Raw genomic sequence first — 19,348 nt, 5'->3', positions numbered from 1 at the left:
ATCTTAACATGAACCCAGCTAGATTTGGAAGCTGTCTCGAATGATTTCACTGAAGCAAAATCGCAAGATTCATGAGAGCAGATGTAAACCTTTGATGAACTTGCCAACATGTTATATTTAGCCGAAGACAGAGGAGCCCTGAGCTACACTGATTAGTGTAGCATCTAACGAAAGAACCAAAATATCTGCACCTTGTCCCAGAAACCTTATCTTTTTTGACCGCGTTAAACTTAGACAGTTTCGTGAGGGCGATATCTTATATCAGTGATAACGAAGATACGAAAAGATATCTCAAGATAGGATAAAAGTTTATCTTTTTTTAACATGGCGGAAAGACAGACAGAAAGTATAGCTGAGAACATGTATATTCAGTGGAATATTATTATAGTGTTGACCGTGCTAATTTCTGGCTGCCCTCAAGTTTGTGCGGACGAGATTTATGTGCTTTACAATCCAGTAAGCAGATCGTTCACAGCTTCACAGGGGAAGCTGGATGTGTATGTAGCCCATGCTGTCTTTAACAATACCATACAGGAGACGGGGTAAGTGTTGAGTATGTAGACTTGTGCTTGGATACCTTACTCCAGATAGGCACAGATAGTATCTTAACACTTAACCATAGGGTTATTACTCCAGACAGGCACAGAAAGTATCTTTACACTTAACCATAGGGTTATTTGATTTTCTTAACACTTAACCATAAGGTTATTTGATTGTTAAAACAAGTACCGATTTAAAAAGGCTATCGAATGTTTGCTATTATCTCAGAATGGCATAAATCATTAACTTTTACAAATTATCAGTTTCATTCTCTCACAAATGAGAGCTTACCGATATATACAGATAGTGTATGTGTCCCAACTGGCTTTATTTTAGTGCTATGATAGCTTGAAATTGGTTAAATTGTTTTAAAAAGTATGACATAGAAGACTTCCCAACTGTCCAATGTCACAAAACTACGTACACCTGTTTCGTAAGACTTCTAGTGAATGACGTTGTCAATGGAATTATTAATTTTAATGTTGTTACCTGATTTACTTACTTTGGCGAATCTGGCACAGGAAGACGAAATCTGATTCACATTATGGCATGGGCCAGTGCATAGGCACTGATGACAATGTTGTTTCCTTCATATAAATATATATTATTATATTATATTATTTCATTCCCTTATTGTGTTATTCAAATGATCGTATGTTCAGGTTCTCCTCTCTGGAGATCCAGACTAGCGGAAGTTATCCTGACGACATACAGGCGTATGCCGCCGGATGGGCGGAGGGATACCTTACGAAAAATCTCATTTCTGACCACTGGGCAAACACCGCGCATGGATATTGCAGCAGTCCACCGACGCCGTACTGCAGGAGACTTCGAATCTTTCTGGAGCAAAACCTGCGATGGATGAAAAACGCAATAGAGAAAAACGTGGAAAGTCCGTATTGGCACCAGGTATGGTTGTCAAATTGTGTTTTTCTCCGCCCACAAACATGTTCGTCATCGTATAAATGTATGGCGCTAAACACAAATTAAAAGATTATAAGAAACAATTCTCCGGATGATGGCAAAATACACTGCCGAAAACGAGCCTTTCCTTTTTCAGAGTTTACACTACTCGTGTATCACATTAAGATTTTTCAATATCATGTACCGGTATTTAAGTGGTGAAATATTCACTTTTTGATAACATCACCATGTTTATGGACTAGTGGAACACCACAGTTTCTTTTTTATGCCAACATTGTTAGAAAATATTGAGATTTTTTTTACCCTTATTTTTTACAATATGCTGGTGTCTGTACTATTCCTGGAACAGCTCTTTGAAACTGAACTGTAAAAATTATGTCTGTAAATCCCTTTGTTATGTTTGTAAAACCCTGTTCCAACTTATTCGTCTTTTTTTTCTTCTAAAAATTAACAGGTCAGTCTGTTTTTGATACAAGTGAATGGCATGACTGACGGATATCGGAATACAACTTCACCCCCTACCTTCACAGTGGCTGATCCACTGGGCCTGTTGTAAGTACTACTATAAACTTTATCTATTATACTAACAAGCTGTTCAGTGGGTCAACCTGATTCTGTTAACAGGCCTGTTTTTATGTCTATCTTACTATATAGCAAGAGAGACTTATTCGAGCTTAAAATTTAATGCCTTATGTCCATGCTTCATCGTCGGCTCACACGATTAAAGCTCTGGGGCCACTTTCACAAAACTTCACAAAGTTAAGTTTCTCGTGATTTTTTTTTGTATAAGACGTTGTCTGGGTTATAGTGCCTTAAGGCGACGTCATTTAAGGGAAAAGTTACGAAATACTGATTTACGAAGTTTTGTGGAAGTGGCCCCTGGCTCGTTGGCTCAACTGGTCAAAGCGCTGGCTCGCTGGCTCAAATGGTTAAAGCGCTGGCTCGCTGGCTAAAATGGTTAAAACGCGGGCTCTGAGCGACTGCCAGGCGCTTGAGCTGTGACATCTTTTAAGTCTCATTGTACAACAAATATTCGTTCTCAATTTTCAGATTTCTTCAGATACAGGATGATGTCTATGACCTGGAAAACGTTCTTCACAAAGAGAACATGAACCACATTTTCGGAGGCGAGAAATGTTCTGCTTTGATCAAACTGTTGCCAGGCAACGAGGACATTTTGGTGGCACATGACACATGGTCAAGTTACAAAACCATGCTTCGGATCATTAAAAAGTATGACTTGTCTTTTGGGGCAAACACACGCTCTGGTGAGTTTCACTGTATAATCAAAAGCCTAACCCTAGTTTTATTTTGTCACAAGTCGACATATGGTTTGAAAATATAGTACCAAAATAGTTAGTTTCAGCACGTACAGCCCTGCGAATCAAAACGTAATTTCTGAGAAAGACAATATTTTAAGTTTGTCAGGTTTTCAGGCATAACCTCTTGCTAGGATAGTGTACACGATCACGTTGTGGAACAAAGCGCCTTGGTTATGCAATTATATAAAATATCATAGACGTCATGAGATTTACATGATCGTGAAATTTTATGATTTCTGGTCATGTGTGTGCGCGTATGACATTTCCTCGCTATTAAGCTCGACCGCATACAATTATTACGTGTTTGAATCGAGTTCAGCTGTGTGTGTGTAGGATGTGCTTGCACTTTAAACGCACCTTGATTAATTATTGTTTCGCGCAAAGCACGCTTTATATCACACAGCCATACCAAAAGCATTACACAGGCATCATTCGTTAAGAGATGGCTGCTGTACTCCGGAAATGGCGGTAAGCCATGATCACTCATTCACATGCATCACGCACTTATCACACACTTATAACACATACATACCAAAAGCATTATACATGTATCATTCGTCACAAAGTGGCGGTCAGCCATGATCATTCATTCACAAGCATCACGCACTTATCACACACTTATAACAGATCCATACCAAAAGCATTACACAAGCATCATTCGTCACGAAGTGGCGGTTAACCATGATCATTCATTCACATGCATCACGCACTTATCGCACACTTATAACACATCCATACCAAAAGCATTACACAAGCATCATTCGTCACGAAGTGGCGGTCAGCCATGATCATTCATTCACATGCATCACGCACTTATCGCACACTTATAACACATCCATACCAAAAGCATTACACATGTATCATTCGTCACGAAGTGGCGGTTAGCCATGATCATTCATCCACATGCATCACGCACTTATCACACACTTTCAAGTTTGTTTTTCTTAAAGGAACAAGACACTGGTTTATTAAGGAAATTTGAAAACGAGGTCCAAATATATCAAACAAGATAACACTGCTTTTTCCAGCTTGGACATCATGCGCTCTCCAAAATTAAAATTTAACAAAGTTACGAACAACGTCGCACAACTCTTAATTTTTAGCGGTATTCTTGTTCCCTTGATTCATCTAAGGTACAGGAAATACACTTTTCTTGCAAGATCGAAGTTTAGTCAGACACAAAGGGTACATTTTTACGCCAGCCATAAGCCTCACCGAATTGGTATCATTTAGAAATAATTTGAGTATGGCGTTAAACATCAATCAGATCAAGTTAGATCTACTTATTCTTTTTTTGAAATTGAATTTCATTCTGTCATTCAGGCGTTATACCGGGAAAAGCTGTGTCGTTCTCGTCATACCCTGGAACGTTAATTTCCACCGATGATTTTTACATCATGTCTTCAGGACTGGTAAATGTTTTATCCCTCAAAAATTCCATCTATCCCTGAATCGTCATAGTGTTCTTTATTTAATTCTTTTTTGTTGCTTTACACTTTTTCATTTTTACGATGCCCGTCAGTTTTATTGATGGAGGAAAGTAGAGCACCCCGCGTAAACCATGTTACCGATGAACTTTCTCAATCGCAATGTATAGATATGCACACGGTGTTGGTGGAAGATATACAGTCTTCAAAAAGCGCTTGAATGCGGCCATGCGAGCTCTGTCAACCGTTTACATGGCTTATTTATTTTAAAGGTGTCATTGGAGACGACAATCGATAACGACAACTCCACTTTATGGCAGCACGTGAAGTCGTCTGGCCAGGTGTTGGAAGCCATACGTACGGTCGTCGCCAATCGCTTATCTAACACCGCGAGGGATTGGGCCAACACCTTTGCGAAGTTCAACAGCGGCACGTGCGTGATTGGAATAATACACCGTCAAAAAACTACCGTTGTAAAGTTTTAAGTGATTTGGAACTGTATAACTTGTAATTGCACGAAATATGTTCTGGTATTTAACTGAAAAATATTTTGTTTGTATTAAAGACAACTACATACAACAACCAAGCTTACAGACGTTTGAAATGAACAGACCAGGGAGTGAAGGGATTTTATGTTTGGATTTAATCTGAAACTGTTTGACATTTGTGTCGATAAAATTATGGGGAAACTGAAGGTAGATCTGTCCAGCTCTGTTTTCACCGCTATCATATCAGTAGAATATGGATGACATCGAATGCGAATCCAAAAAGTAAGTATCAATTTTATATTCAAGCAGTCTTCAAAGTCACATCAATTTAGCGCACTGTAAATGCTTCTCTTCTTTAGAAGTTGTGACATTACAGGTATAACAACGAGTGGATGATCGTGGACTACAAAGAATTCCATCCACATCGACCTTTACCAGATCGTGGTGTTCTCATAGTCTTAGAACAAATACCGTGAGTGTAGATGCAATGAATTAATACAGAGTTTGTCTATATCGATCCATTATTAAGTGATAGCATAAACACCTGTCAGATGAATAAATAAATAAACAAACAAATAAAGAAATAAATTGATAGATAAATAAACAAATAAATGAATAAATAAATAAATATATACGACCAGATTAACCTTCGAACGAATACACAAACTATAAGATCATAATAGTAGCACTTAAGATTGATATTTTTACAATTACTCATTTTCTTTGCATTCTTTACAGCGGCTTTGTTGAATATGAAGATATGACGCAATGGCTGAAGGTGAACTCGTATTGGGCCAGTTATAATTTACCGTGAGTTGTATTCTATGTGTACTTAATTCTGACATATGCCATATATTCTATATGTGTATACCGTATTTCACCATCCGGGTATTAGGTCGATACTGTATCATATTAACTACAAGAAGCTTTTTAATAAAAGGGCAATAATTGCTCCCTAGGTGAGTGATTATCACCTCTGCTGATAATTTCGCCAATATACGGTCATCGTATAGTCAAAGGATACGGTGTTCAGCAACAATCAGCTAAACAAATAAACAAAACCTACCAGTCTGACTTGAGCCACATACCAACATTTCACCTGCAGGTTTTTCCCGGACGTGTATAATATGAGCGGTAAAGAGGCTCTCCGAGAGAAACACGGAGATTTCTTTTCTTATTCCAATTCTCCACGAGCACGGATATTTCGCCGTGACCAGGGAAAGGTAGTGGACGTTCACTCTATGATGAAACTAATGAGGTAAACGGACTTGTCTTGTCTCCTGTTCAATCTTGAAATGCTTGCGAGGAACCTTTCCTGTCTGGACCATTCTCCTAAAGCCCCGCTCTTATCACAGCTGATCGGCCTCCGGTCCAGCATTAAAGTTGCCAATATGATAAGCTCTCGCTGGTTCGTCTCCTGATGCCATGGTGTTTGCGGGCGTGAAATTTGTTTCTATTTATGCATTAACATATTTATAGTTAGTTTGGTGTTTTACGACGTACTCAGGAATATTTCACTTATACAATGGCGGCTAGCATTATGATGAAAGGAAACCGGACAGAGCCAGGGGTAAACCCCCACGGCCATCCGCAGGATGCTGACAGACTTTACCACACACGACAGAAGAGGAAGACAGCATGAGCTAGACTTAAACTAGCAACGACCACTTTGGTGAGAGGCAACGAAATCATTGTGCTTCTCTGGCACGCTAACCTCCGCAGCCAAACGGTTAGAATAAAACCTTAACTGAGGTTAACTGAGAAGAGGTCTTATTTCACTGGTTTGGTGTGACTATTTGCCAACAACGTCCGTTCTTTGCTGTAAGTCTTTTATTATATTCATGTACCTAACCGTGGAGGGTGAGTTTTCCTGGGGCTCTGCCACATATATGTATGTATGCATGTATTCATGCATGAATCTGTCATCATGCAGATGACCTATAACGACTTCCATTATGACAATCTGTTGTATTGAAGTAGTCCGTCATCATGCAGACAGCCTATAACGACTTCCATTATGACCCATCTGTCATTGATGTCTGTTATCATGCAGACAGCCTATAACGGCTTCCATTAAGAACATCTGTCTCACTGATGTCCGTCATCATGCAGATAGCCTATTGCGAATTCTGTTGTGACCCATCTGTCATACAGATGTGCGTCATCATGCAGATAGCCTATAGCGACTTCCACTACTACCATATGTAGTGCTAACCGTTTTTATCATTAGGTTTACTGATTCCCAACATCAATGACTTTTTTGGCCGCCAGGTATAACGACTTCCAACATGACCCCCTGTCACGGTGTCAGTGTGAGCCACCGTATAGCGGGGACAACTCTATCTCGGCGCGGAATGATCTGAATCCCGCCAACGGGACTTATCCTCTTCGTGCTCTGGGCTCCAGTGCTTTCGGTGGAATAGATATGAAGGTAAATGATCATACGTCTATGCCAGGAACGACCGGACGGTCTAGAATGTAACAACTGAGATCAATAGTAACGACCATTCAGGTTGCGTATTAGAACATATACAAACATCCGCCCAAAACAAGTTTTGCATCATGTTACAGTTTGGTTGTTTTGTATCAAACAGAAAACATAAGTCTGGCTAAAATCGAGATTACATTAACGGAGACGGCTTCATCTACGCCATAGTAATGGAATATCGACAAAATGCGCTTAATTGTTGAATGGGAATTTTACTCAGAGCCATCGTTTAGAGATGCAAGCGCCAAATGAACATACACCTGTGCATTGGTGCATTAAACCGTGTTTGAAGAGTATATAGCTGAAGACAGGTGTAGTTGTGTGCCTGTGCCTGTATCATCTCCGGGTTTCTGTTGTCCACCCACGGCTTCGTTTTCATGAAATACCAAAATCGACTCTGTCTAAGGGTTACAGACAATCGGTTATATTTTATGGGCACGGGTTACAGAAACCATATGGCATTGCTAAAAAACAAAATCTATGTATGTATCTTATACTAAGGTGAAATATACATGTAGTGTATCTTAAAATTTACATGGCGTCCAAGACTTGACGAAATGAAGCATCTGGCATTTATTATGTAACCACCAATGATTTATTTATTATATAATCTTTGATGATTTATGTATTATTTAATCTTTGATGATTTATGTATTATATAACGTTGATGGCCTTCAGTTGACAAACTATGCCATGTCCCAGATGATGGAGATGATCGTTATCAGTGGGCCTACTTTTGATCAGCAACCACCATTCCAGTGGAGTACATCACAGTTTTCTAACGTGTCCCACAGAGGTCAACCGGACTTGTTTAAGTTTGACCCTGTTCATGTTTCATGGGGAGTCTGATTAAAATGGATAGAAACCAAAACAAAAAACACAAAAAAATTGGTAGTTTTTTTAGTATTCAGTAAATTTATTTATGTATTTATTTAATTGATGTTTAACGCCGTATTCAAGAATTGTTAACTTATGTGAAGGCAGTCATGTTAATGGGTGGAGTAGATCTGGATGTCCGGATGTTTCGAGTCAACCACCAACCTTCGATAGGTACCTGCCAAACGTATGTAGAGTAAAGGTCGCCTAATAACGGATACCGTCAAGAAATGTGGAAGTAATTAATGTGATCATGAATATGTCATGATAATGTCGTATATATTATGGAGCCAGCATGGAAGTTCATGAATGACAAAGTTAACAACACACGGAGTGCTTCCAGGAACTACCAGACTGTTTATATTTATTTGATAGCGATTTGAGTCAAATTCATGAAGTTTTCACTTATACGTTTAGGCGGGGTCTCCGTGCCGTGTGGTTAACATGCTAGCGCAGCACAATGACCCAGGAGCCCACGTGGCCAAGCGATAGGCGTGCTAGCGCAGCAGAATTACCCAAGAACAATGCCAATGCCGTCTGTATGAGGTCAACCTCATGCTGGCTTCCTCTTTGGTCGGACGGGGCGAAGGCCTTCCAGCAACCTTCAGGCTCGTCTGCCTCGTGTCCTACCTCAGTGCTGGCCGCCGTCGTTTAAGTGAAATATTTTTGAGTACGACGTAAAACACAAATAAATAATAAAACTTAAGATGGCGGTCAGTTTAATAGGTAAAGGAAACCGGTGTGCCTACAATGATAGACCGTCTCTCTAGGCCGATAGACAGATTGCATGACATAACAATGCATCAGTGGTAAAGAGATGAATACTTAAAGCGCGTAAGTAACATGATAAGAGGGACATAGATGGTGGGTAGACGGTGGTAAACATTCTTCTATTGAAGGGGAGACCCATGCAGCCTTTGTTCAGAGGTTAGTTCTAACTTCATGTCGTGTTGTTTTGTTCAGAGATCAGTTCTAACTTCATGTCGTGTTGTTTTGTTCAGAGGTTAGTTCTAATTTCATGTCGCATTGTTCCTGTTTGATTCTCTCTGTACAGAGTTCTAAATATCGTTAGTCACATATTTGATGCTCTTCTTGCTAATATGTTTTAAACGCTTTGCGGGAAGATTTGGAACGAACGGTTCCATCTTATGAGCTACTGTGAGTCATCTGCCATTTAGAATTTCCTTGTAAATAATAAACCCGTAGAAAGACTTCTTGGATCGGCCTAACAAACAGATCTCATGTTACAATTTAATAAAAAGAAAAGGGAACCCATGCGCACGCCCCCCCCCCCCAAAAAAAAAACTAGTGAATTCGATGCTGTCTTTGTGAATTACAATATCCACCAATCAGTATAAGATCTGTCCCAGTTGAAGAGATTTTCTTGACATGTACGAAAACTACATTTTTTTAGAGTGTTTTCCATGAGGAACACGCCAGACATTTACTCTGCATATCCGTTATAACCTATAAAACAGACTTTTGCACACTTCATGAGTCGTACGTGGGTAGGTTTGTGACTTTTTATTTTGGGGGAATTATGACTTTTTATTGGGGGGGATTATGATGTCCCATTCGCCATGGCGGCAGAAGGAAAACAGGAGAGCGGATTGTTGAGTGAGTGGGTAGAATGGTTCATTCCTCAGGTGTTTGTCACAAGAACTACCTAGCTCTCCACGAATGATATATGTAAACCCGACACACTTCCTTTGATACATAACAGTAACACAGATCGCAACAACTTCCAAAACAATTCCTCCTGCACTAGAAAAACGACCTTTACAAATCGCCTCAAAAATCCTCACCAAGGAATGCCTTGGTGTGATGGAAATTCTGAGCAATGAGACTCTCCTTCACTAAGATATTCACGACATGGCTGACGGTCACAGCATTAACAACTGTTTCCTTTCTGTCACAAACGAGTGTACAACGATCCTCTATCTCAGTCCTATATCCAAATCAAAACAGTCACAACACTAACAACTGTTTTCCTTCTGTCACACATGAGTCTAGCCCAGTCTGTCTGCCCAAAGCAAAAGGCAGAAAATTGAAGTGTCTAACAGTCAGATATGAGTAAAATTCTTGCATATTGCTGATGGAAAACACTCGCCAAAAAAAGAAAAAAAAACCCCCAAAAAAACAAACAAACAAAACAACGTGCATCTCAAGGTAATTCCACGTAGTCAAATTTGAATGAATTGATCGATAAGGACACATACTCATTATATCTTGTTACTGAAAGGTGAGGCGTACATTTATGAGTATGGTACATTGCTTTCCTTAGGGAAATTTAGTATAACTGATGCGGCCAAAAATTGACTACCCGTTCGATTCCCTCTAGGTTAAATGTACCAAAGAAAATGTAACATCTCTGTCAGGTTGGGGTTTGGATGTCGATCTAAGATATACTGCACACTATATCTGCTGAATTGCATGGTACAAGTACGTGTACAGTGAGTATGGTGTTAAATGTATCGTTCATTCATTTGGTGATAAAGCCTTACTACATATCGTCCAGATGAATATATAGTCGCTCGTTCATTATTGTCATTTTCAGTAATGTTAGATCAGTGACATCTAGTAAATTGCAATTAACATCACTGCCTTTTTAAAACCTAATTCTGCTTAAGCCATGGGGCTAGGGGGCAGTGATTTGGTAGTATATAAGCTTTCACCTGAAAAGTTAAAATAAAAACCTAACTGAGGTAAATTGGAAAGAGGTTGTATTTCACTGGTTACGTGTTACAATTTGTCAATGATAACGCTGGTGTGTACTGTAAGTCTTGTAATATATGGCTCTATCTGTCGCTTAAAACGTTTGGATATAAAAGTAAACCTAAATTATTCTATCCACGATTCAGAAGTTAATTAATGCCACAAGTTGTTAGGTTTGTGTGACATTCCACATGGATGATTACATCAGTCCATCGTGGTCATAATATCTCCCCACCCAGGAGTCTCGCGAGTTTTGAACGACATAACGCGGCGAAAAGACATGAGTTTATTTATTTATTGATTTCAAGAATATTCCACTTTAATAGACGACTGCGGCCAGCATTTTGGCGGAAGGAATGCGGACAGAGCTCGAGAGAAATCCACGGAAATCGGAAAATTTGAGACGTTTATGTATCCTGCTGACCCATTAATGTCTGTAGATGAGTATATGTATGTATTCTGCTAACAAATCAATATCTGTAAAGGTTTATGTGTCCTACTGGCCCGTGCAGGTCTGGAAAGGTATATGTATCCTACTGACACATGTATGACATATATGCTGAAATGTATTTTTTATTCCCATAGCGATGCTCAGAGTTTTATGAATCCACTCACGAATTTCTGCAGAGGTGTATACATCCTATTGACCCGTGTTTGTCTGTAGAGGTTTATGTATCCCACTGGCCCGTGCATGTCTGTAGAGGTTTATGTATCCCACTGGCCCGTGCATGTCTGTAAATATATCTGTATTCCACTGGCCCGTGCATGTCTGCAGAGGTGTATGTATCCTACTGGCCCGTACATGACTGTAAAGGTTTATGTATCCCACTGGCGGGTGAATGCCTATAAAGGTTTATGTCTCCCACTGACCTGTGCATGTCTGTAGAAGTTTATATATCCCACTGGCCCGTGCATGTCTGTAAATATTTATGTATTCCACCGGCCCGTGCATGTCTGTAAAGCTTTATGTATCCCACTAACCTGTGCATGTCTGTAGAGATGTATGTATCCTACTGGCCCGTGCATGTCAGTAAAGGTTCATGTATCCCAATGGCCGCTTCATGTTTGTAGAGGTTTATGTATCGCATTGGCCCGTGCACGTTTGTAAAGGCTTATGCATTCCACTGCATGTCTGTTAAGGTTTATGCATCCCATTGTTCAGTGCATGTCAGTAAAGATTAATGTATCCCACTGGCTCGTGCATGTCTGTAGAGGTTTATGTATCCCACTGGCCCGTGCATGTCTGTAGACGTTTATGTATCCCACTGGCCCGTGCATGTCTGTAGAGGTTTATGTATCCCACTGGCCCGTGCATGGCTGTAGAGGTTTATGTATCCCACTGGCCCGTGCATGTCTGTAGAGGTTTATGTATCCCACTGACCTGTGCATATCTGTAGAAGTTTATATATCCCACTGGCCCGTGCATGTCTGTAAATATTTATGTATTCCACCGGCCCGTGCATGTCTGTAAAGCTTTATGTATCCCACTGACCTGTGCATGTCTGTAGAAGTTTATATATCCCACTGGCCCGTGCATGTCTGTAAATATTTATGTATTCCACCGGCCCGTGCATGTCTGTAAAGCTTTATGTATCCCACTAACCTGTGCATGTCTGTAGAAGTTTATGCACTCCACTGGCCCGTGCATGTCTGTAAATATTTATGTACCCCCTAGTATATGCCGTCTGTACATATTTATGTATCCCACTGGCACGTTAATAATGGCTGTAGAGGTTTATGTATCCCACTGGCCCATGCATGTCTGTAAAGGTTTATGTATCCCACTGGCCAGTGCATGTCTGTAGAGCTTTATATATGCTACTGTGCATGTCTGTAAAGGTTTATGTATCCTACTGGCCTGTGCATGTCTGTAAAGGTTTATATATTCCACTGGTCCGTGCTTGCCTCTAAAGGTTTATTTATTCTATTGGCCTGTGTATGTGTGTAAAGGTTTATGTATTCCACTGGCCCGTGCATGTTTGTGAATGTTTGTGTATCCTACTGGCCCGTGCATGGCTGTAGAGGTTTATATAACCTACTGGACCGTGCATGTCTGTAGAGGTTTATGTATCCCACTGGCCTGTGCATGTTTTGAGAGGTTTATATATCCCGGTAACCTGTGCATGGTTGTTGAGATTTATGTACCCTGCTGGCTCCTGCAGGTCCGTAGAGGTTTTTTTTCATATCTGTGCAAGTTATTTCCTACACCTTGGGTATCAGTAGGGTTTTATACAATGTATATGCCTCCACGCATGTCTGTAGAGGTTATTTTCTACACCTTGAGTGTCAGTACGGTATTATTTAACCCCTCATGCATAGCTGTGTCAGTTATTTCTACACTTTGAGTGTCTGTAGTGTTTTATACATCCCCTCATATACATCTGTGGAGGTTATTTTCTTCACCTTTGGTGTCTGTAGGGTTTTTATATCAACCATGCATGTCTGTAGAGGTTATTTTTTATATATCCCTTATGCATATCCGTGGAGGTTGTTTTCTACACCTAAGGTGCCTGTAGGGTTTTTATATATCCCCTCATTTATATCTGTGTGGTTATTTTTTCACCTTAGGTGTCAGTGGGGTTTTGTGTATTCCTCAGGCATATCTGTAGGCGGTGTCAGTGAGGCTTTGTATATCCCCATACATTGGTTTCTACATCTTGGGTGTCAGTGGGGTTTTGTATATGTGTGGAGGTTGTTTTCTACACCTTGGATGTTAGTAGGGCTTTATATATCCCCCGTGCATGTCTGTAGAGGTTATTTTTTACACCTTAGGTGTCAGTGGGGTTTAATATATCCCCTCACGTCGATATGTGGAGGTTATTTTCTTCGCCAAGGGTGCCAGTGGGGCTTTATATATCCTCCATGCATATCTGTAGGGGTTATTTTCTACATCTTGAGTGTTTGTAGCGTTTAAGTATCCCCTCATGCATATCTGTCGAGGTTGTTTTCTACACCTTGTGTTTCAATAAGGTTTTATATATACCCTCTTGCACATCTGTGCAAGTTATTTCCTACACCTTGGGTGTCTGAAAGGTTTTATATATCCCCTCATGCATACCTGTAGAGGTTATTTTGTACACCTTGGGTGTCAGTGGAGTTTTATATGTACCCTCATGTCGATATGTGGAGGCTATGTTCTACACCTTGAGTGTCATTGGGGTCTTATACATATCCCATGCATATCTGTGGAGGGTATTTTCTACGTACTGGGTGTCAGTAGGGTTTTATGTATCCCCTCATGCATGTCTCTAAAGGTTTTTTCTACACCTTAAGTTTCAATAAGGTTTTATATATCCCCTCTTGCACATCTGTGCAAATTATTTCCTATACCTTGGGTGTCTGAAGGGTTTTATGTATCCCCTCATGCATATCTGTGCAAGTTATTTTCTACACCTTGTGTGTCTGTGGTGTTTTATACATCGCCCATGCATATCTGTAGAGGTTATTGTCTACACCTTGGGTGTCAGTAGGGTTTTATGCATCTCCTCAGGCATATTTGTAGAGGTTGGTTTATACACCATGAGTCCCAGTAAGGTTTTATATATCCCCTCTTATTTCATACACCTTGGGGGTCTGTAGGCTTTTACATTCACGGACTACGAATTTGAACTTTGATATGGAATTCATGCCTTGAATATTCATTGTCTGCCCAGCATCATTAAAAACTGATGACCGCTTCTCTCTTGTGTGTTACCGGCTTTATTTCTTATTTGTATAATTTCTTACATACCTTTGTCATTGGGAGTTAGTGTTAAACGTTGTTTTGGAAATGGATCTTGCGATTATCGACTTGGAACGCCCTTTACGGACTGCGAATGGTATAGGAATGTCGGACTTGACGCTTATATTTATATACCCCCCATACATATCTGTAGAGGTAATTTTCTACACCTTGGGTGTCAGTAAGGTTTTGCATATCCCCCCATGGATATCTGTAGGGGTTATTGTCTACACCTTAGGTGCCAGTGGGGTTTCATATATCCGCCATGCATATCTGTAGAGGTTGTTTTTTACACCTTGGGTGTAAGTGGGGTTTTGTATATCCCCCAGGCTTATCTGTAGAGGTTTATGTGTCTTCTTTGCCCAGGGATGTATACATAGTTTTATGTAGTATGTTAACAACTGCTATCCCGGTTATATTTTCCCGGTTAGATTATGTTTGATTAGACTCGACTGGCAGTTGAAAAAAAAACTGTAAGACGTGATATTGAAGTGATATTGATATTATGGTCCAGCAACTGGGCTTCCAGTGAAATGCATTTGTGTTTCCGACGTGTCCCACCAATGTCAACTTGACCTGTTTGACTCATTTATTCACAGGTTGATTCGATCAAAATGGATTGATTATCAATAATTGTCTTAGCTTTGTAGCACTGCATGAATAAAGAGAGGCCTATATTGGAGGGTGCTGTAAGTGCGAAATGGATTGACTGATATACAAATGACACAGAGACATGAGTCTTTGATTTTTGTTTGACGCCACACTCAGAAACTTTTCACTTACCCGGTGGAGGTGAGTGTACCGTGGATGGAGGAAGCCACCAATGGGAGTGTGTGAAGTAAACACACGTGTTTTACAGGAGCTAACGTTGACCAGGAGTCTTATGATAAAGAGCTGTGATAAACAGTGTATAAGTGAGTTATATACATAAGTGCATAAGGGATTTATTAGTCCTTCATTAGTCCTTCTCCTATTTTACAGTATACACGTGTACCGGTGCTGCCTCATAGAATGTTGACATTTGCACACTACCCTGGAGTGGAACGTAGAATCAACGTATTAAAGTGTCTCTTAAAATCAGATCTACAAATTTGTATCCTACCATAACTTTATGCTTAAAGCAACAAGAAAAGCTCAAAATAAACCATATACATATAAGCGTCTTGTCTCACATTCGTATACCATTCGTGGTCCCTGAAGGGCGTTCCAAGTCGATAATCGCAAGATCCATTTCCAAAACAACGTTTAACACTAGCTCCCAAAAACAAAAGTATGTAAGAAATTATACAAATAGGAAATAAAGCGGGTAACACACAAGAGAGAAGCGGTCATCAGTTTTTAATGATGCCGAGCAGACAGTGGATATTCCAGGCATGAATTCCATATCAAAGTTCAAATTCGTGGTCCATGAATGAGATCCAGGTCAAATAAAAATTAAACAAGTATCTCAGTCGCGCTTTGATTGCAACTGTTCATAAAGGCATCATGCAGATGTAATGAGCATGGCTAACCCCAAGTTAAGACACCCAATATACACATCATGTATAAATCCAAGTGTATGTATGATTGACGCATTTTGACATCTTTTCAAGGCTTCTGCATCGAAAGTATGAAGAGAATTTGCTCGACCAGTGGCGTTACCACAGCAAATCAGGAGATGTCACGGCGTCATGTCGGTTAAATACTATCCTGCAAAAAACTGTGGTTTCAACCTGCTCGAAAGACGTGTGTCCTGTGCAACAGTTTGGCCTCTAATCATGCAGTGAGGACTTTCATAATTGCTAATACGCGGCATCAAGGTACTAGAGCGTCCCTATCATAACTTCAAAAAGTTTGAATTTTTAATGTAATAAATCAACATGCACAATCGCAAGAATTCCAGACTCCTGGCCCCTTTGCATGTCTTTCATGTTTCATTACGTCAAATGTGATGACAACGCAGCGTTTTGAGTATAAATCCAGGCCAGTGACATCTAATAAATTGAAATTAACACAGCTGAATTGTTAGTCCTGGTGCTAAGGGACGTGTAAATTGTTGCCATTGACGCATTTTCATAAACAATAAAACCCTACATACAACTGAGGTGAACGTGTAACTATTTGGCAAACTGATTTCATTACTTTACTTTTTCTCTCTAAGCTGTAGTCTTTTATATTTTACGACTCGAGGGCAGAAATCGTGATATACATGTCCCACATAGTCATGTTTTACGGTTCGAGGATAGAACTCGTGATGTACATGTCCTACATAATCATGTTTTAAGGTTTGAGGATAGAACTCGTGATTTACATGTCCTACATAATCATGTTTTACGGCTTGAGGATAGAACTCGTGATGTACATGTCCTACATAATTATGTTTTACAGCTTGAGGATAGAACTCGTGATGTACATGTCCTACATAATTATGTTTTACGGCTTGAGGATAGAACTCGTGATGTACATGTCCTACATAATTATGTTTTACGGCTTGAGGATAGAACTCGTGATGTACATGTCCTACATAATCATGTTTTAAGGTTTGAGGATAGAACTCGTGATGTACATGTCCTACATAATTATGTTTTACGGCTTGAGGATAGAAATCGTGATATACATGTCCTACATAATTATATTTAAGATTCAACCGAGTTTTTCCAATGGTTGCGGTGCTGATGCATCAAGAGTTACGCAATCTCTATCTTTCACTCGTGATCGCCTCACCTGTGTATGGATTTATTTGTATTAGCATCTCTGTTAGACTGGCGAAGTGGCTAAGTCTGCTGGGATGGTTATGCCACACATGGAGTAATTGATATTGTCAAAACTTTTTGATCGCAGCGTTTTGTGTTGCAAAAGTTTTCCAGGAATATCGATCAGATGTGTCGATATTATAACATCAAAGGATAGCATCACCAAACATTGCAGTTAACACCTTCAGAAAGACAATTGTTCGCTACAGACACGCCTTAGCCCAAAGTGAATATAAGTCTTGGAATTTCTACGATGTGAACACTTATTCCCGACAGACGAACCGTTCTACGAAAGCCATATCGGCATCTAGGTAAGTTGCACATACTGCAACCTTTTCAAGTACTGGCCAATCCGGTGTTCGCAGATTTGCCATCAAATTCAAAGGAATGCTGATTTAACAAAATATCAGATTTCACCGGTTACTTTTTACAGGGTTTTAGTTCTCGCATTAACATCCCGGTATCAACACACCTGTTTCCTGCTAAAGTAAAGGCCCCACTCTAAGAGGAGTAGGTTCCCAAATTCTGCTTGTTTGCGAACCCCTGACCTATTGCATTTGTTCTTTATCTGCAGTTAAATTATTCTTCACTCAGAACGGAGTGTATGTATATACATATATATATATATATATATATATATATATATATATATATATATATATTTATATATATATATATATGAGAAAAAATAATAAAACGGCTTCTCAACTTTCTACATTCTGTTATATTCCAACTGCAGTTTCAAACTTCATGTTATTTTCAAGAAATATGAAAATAACATATATATATATAATTTTATTTCAACATCTTACGACAGCTACATGTACACGCAGGTAGATTAAGACATAGTGATCAGTCCTAGTTACAAATTACATATCATATAATAAAGTTTGAACTTGCCCAGGGGATTATCCATTCGGAGAGGTTATCTGCCAATGTTTTCTCTGTTAAGTTCAGATTTAATTTTATGAATGAAGTACTGATCTTTGATTCCTCTAGTTTGAGCTTTATTCACCGATAATTTCACGAAGGGCATATATATCTTACTGAAGATAGCCTCCAAATCCGGATGGAATATACCGGCTTCCAACGACGAGTCAGTCCACGTAAATACAGAGTCCACAGTTATGAGGAATTCCTCAATCGACGGATGACAGGATGACAAGCCGTCGTGGGCACGGTACGCTGGCGATAGTTTATTCCTCACCTGCCTGTGAATGTGTAACTTCTCAGGGCGAACAGGTTGACAGTAGCCATATTTATACACTAAAGTAAAGAAAATTCTGGATGGTTTGATTGTAAACATGTTTGTAGGCCAGACACTGACTCAGACTGGATTGCAATATATATATATATATATATATATATATATATATATATATATTGCAATCCAGTCCATATATATATATATATATATATATATATATATATATATATATATATATATATATATATATATATATATATATATATATATATATATATATATATATATATATATACACATAATATTTAAATTTATTTGTTTAATTGAAGTTTTACGCCGTACTCAGGAATGTTTCACTAATAGGACGGCGTACAGCATTATGGTGAGAGAAAACCCACGACCATCCGCAGGTTGCTGCAGGCCTTCCCACATACAGCCAGAGGTTCGTAACACATTGTATTTGTACGTAAAACATCGTTTCAAGATCGTTAATAAGGAATGAATATTTAATTTATGCGACGCCCTCCACCATTACGGTGCATGGGACGAATTTGAATACAGCTATGGGGAAAATAACGACCATCCGCATTTTTCTGACAGACCTTCCCATGTACGACCAAGCAAAAAGGTCAAAGCGACAACATTGGTGAGATGCCCCTGAGCTGAGAACTTGGCCACAGGTATATGTGTTATCTTCTCTTTTAATTGCTTAGAGCGCTTAGGCTCTGTTTTTCCATTGCGGCATTCATGATATGTTTCTTTGTTTTCAAAGTTGAGCTTGAATCAAGCGTTCAAAATGCTGCTGATATAATCGCCAGTTGAGAAGAAAGTCACAGTACAACCCCTCCGGAGCCTTCGATCTGCGTCCAGAACCATCTTGCATCTGCAAGGCATTTTAAACCGATTGG

The 19,348-nt window shown here is 39.5% G+C and overlaps 1 protein-coding gene across 1 annotated transcript; it reads left to right on the top strand.

Moving 5' to 3' along the window:
* The first annotated feature begins 324 nt into the window (after positions 1 to 324).
* Positions 325 to 8,043, top strand: LOC135475077 (putative phospholipase B-like 2). Its single transcript, XM_064754821.1, has 11 exons — positions 325 to 542; positions 1,203 to 1,449; positions 1,919 to 2,016; positions 2,515 to 2,732; positions 4,110 to 4,198; positions 4,486 to 4,646; positions 5,078 to 5,173; positions 5,440 to 5,511; positions 5,807 to 5,959; positions 6,973 to 7,132; positions 7,868 to 8,043. Exons 1-11 carry the CDS (start codon positions 325 to 327, stop codon positions 8,036 to 8,038), a joined length of 1,683 nt encoding a protein of 560 aa, XP_064610891.1. The 3' UTR covers positions 8,039 to 8,043.
* Positions 8,044 to 19,348: the final 11,305 nt, after the last annotated feature.

This window comes from Liolophura sinensis, chromosome 9 (genome assembly GCF_032854445.1).
Source record: "Liolophura sinensis isolate JHLJ2023 chromosome 9, CUHK_Ljap_v2, whole genome shotgun sequence".
Classification (NCBI taxonomy): Eukaryota; Metazoa; Mollusca; class Polyplacophora; order Chitonida; family Chitonidae; genus Liolophura; species Liolophura sinensis.
The sequence above is the reverse complement of the archived record's forward strand: the minus strand, read 5'-3'. Positions and strand labels throughout refer to the sequence as shown.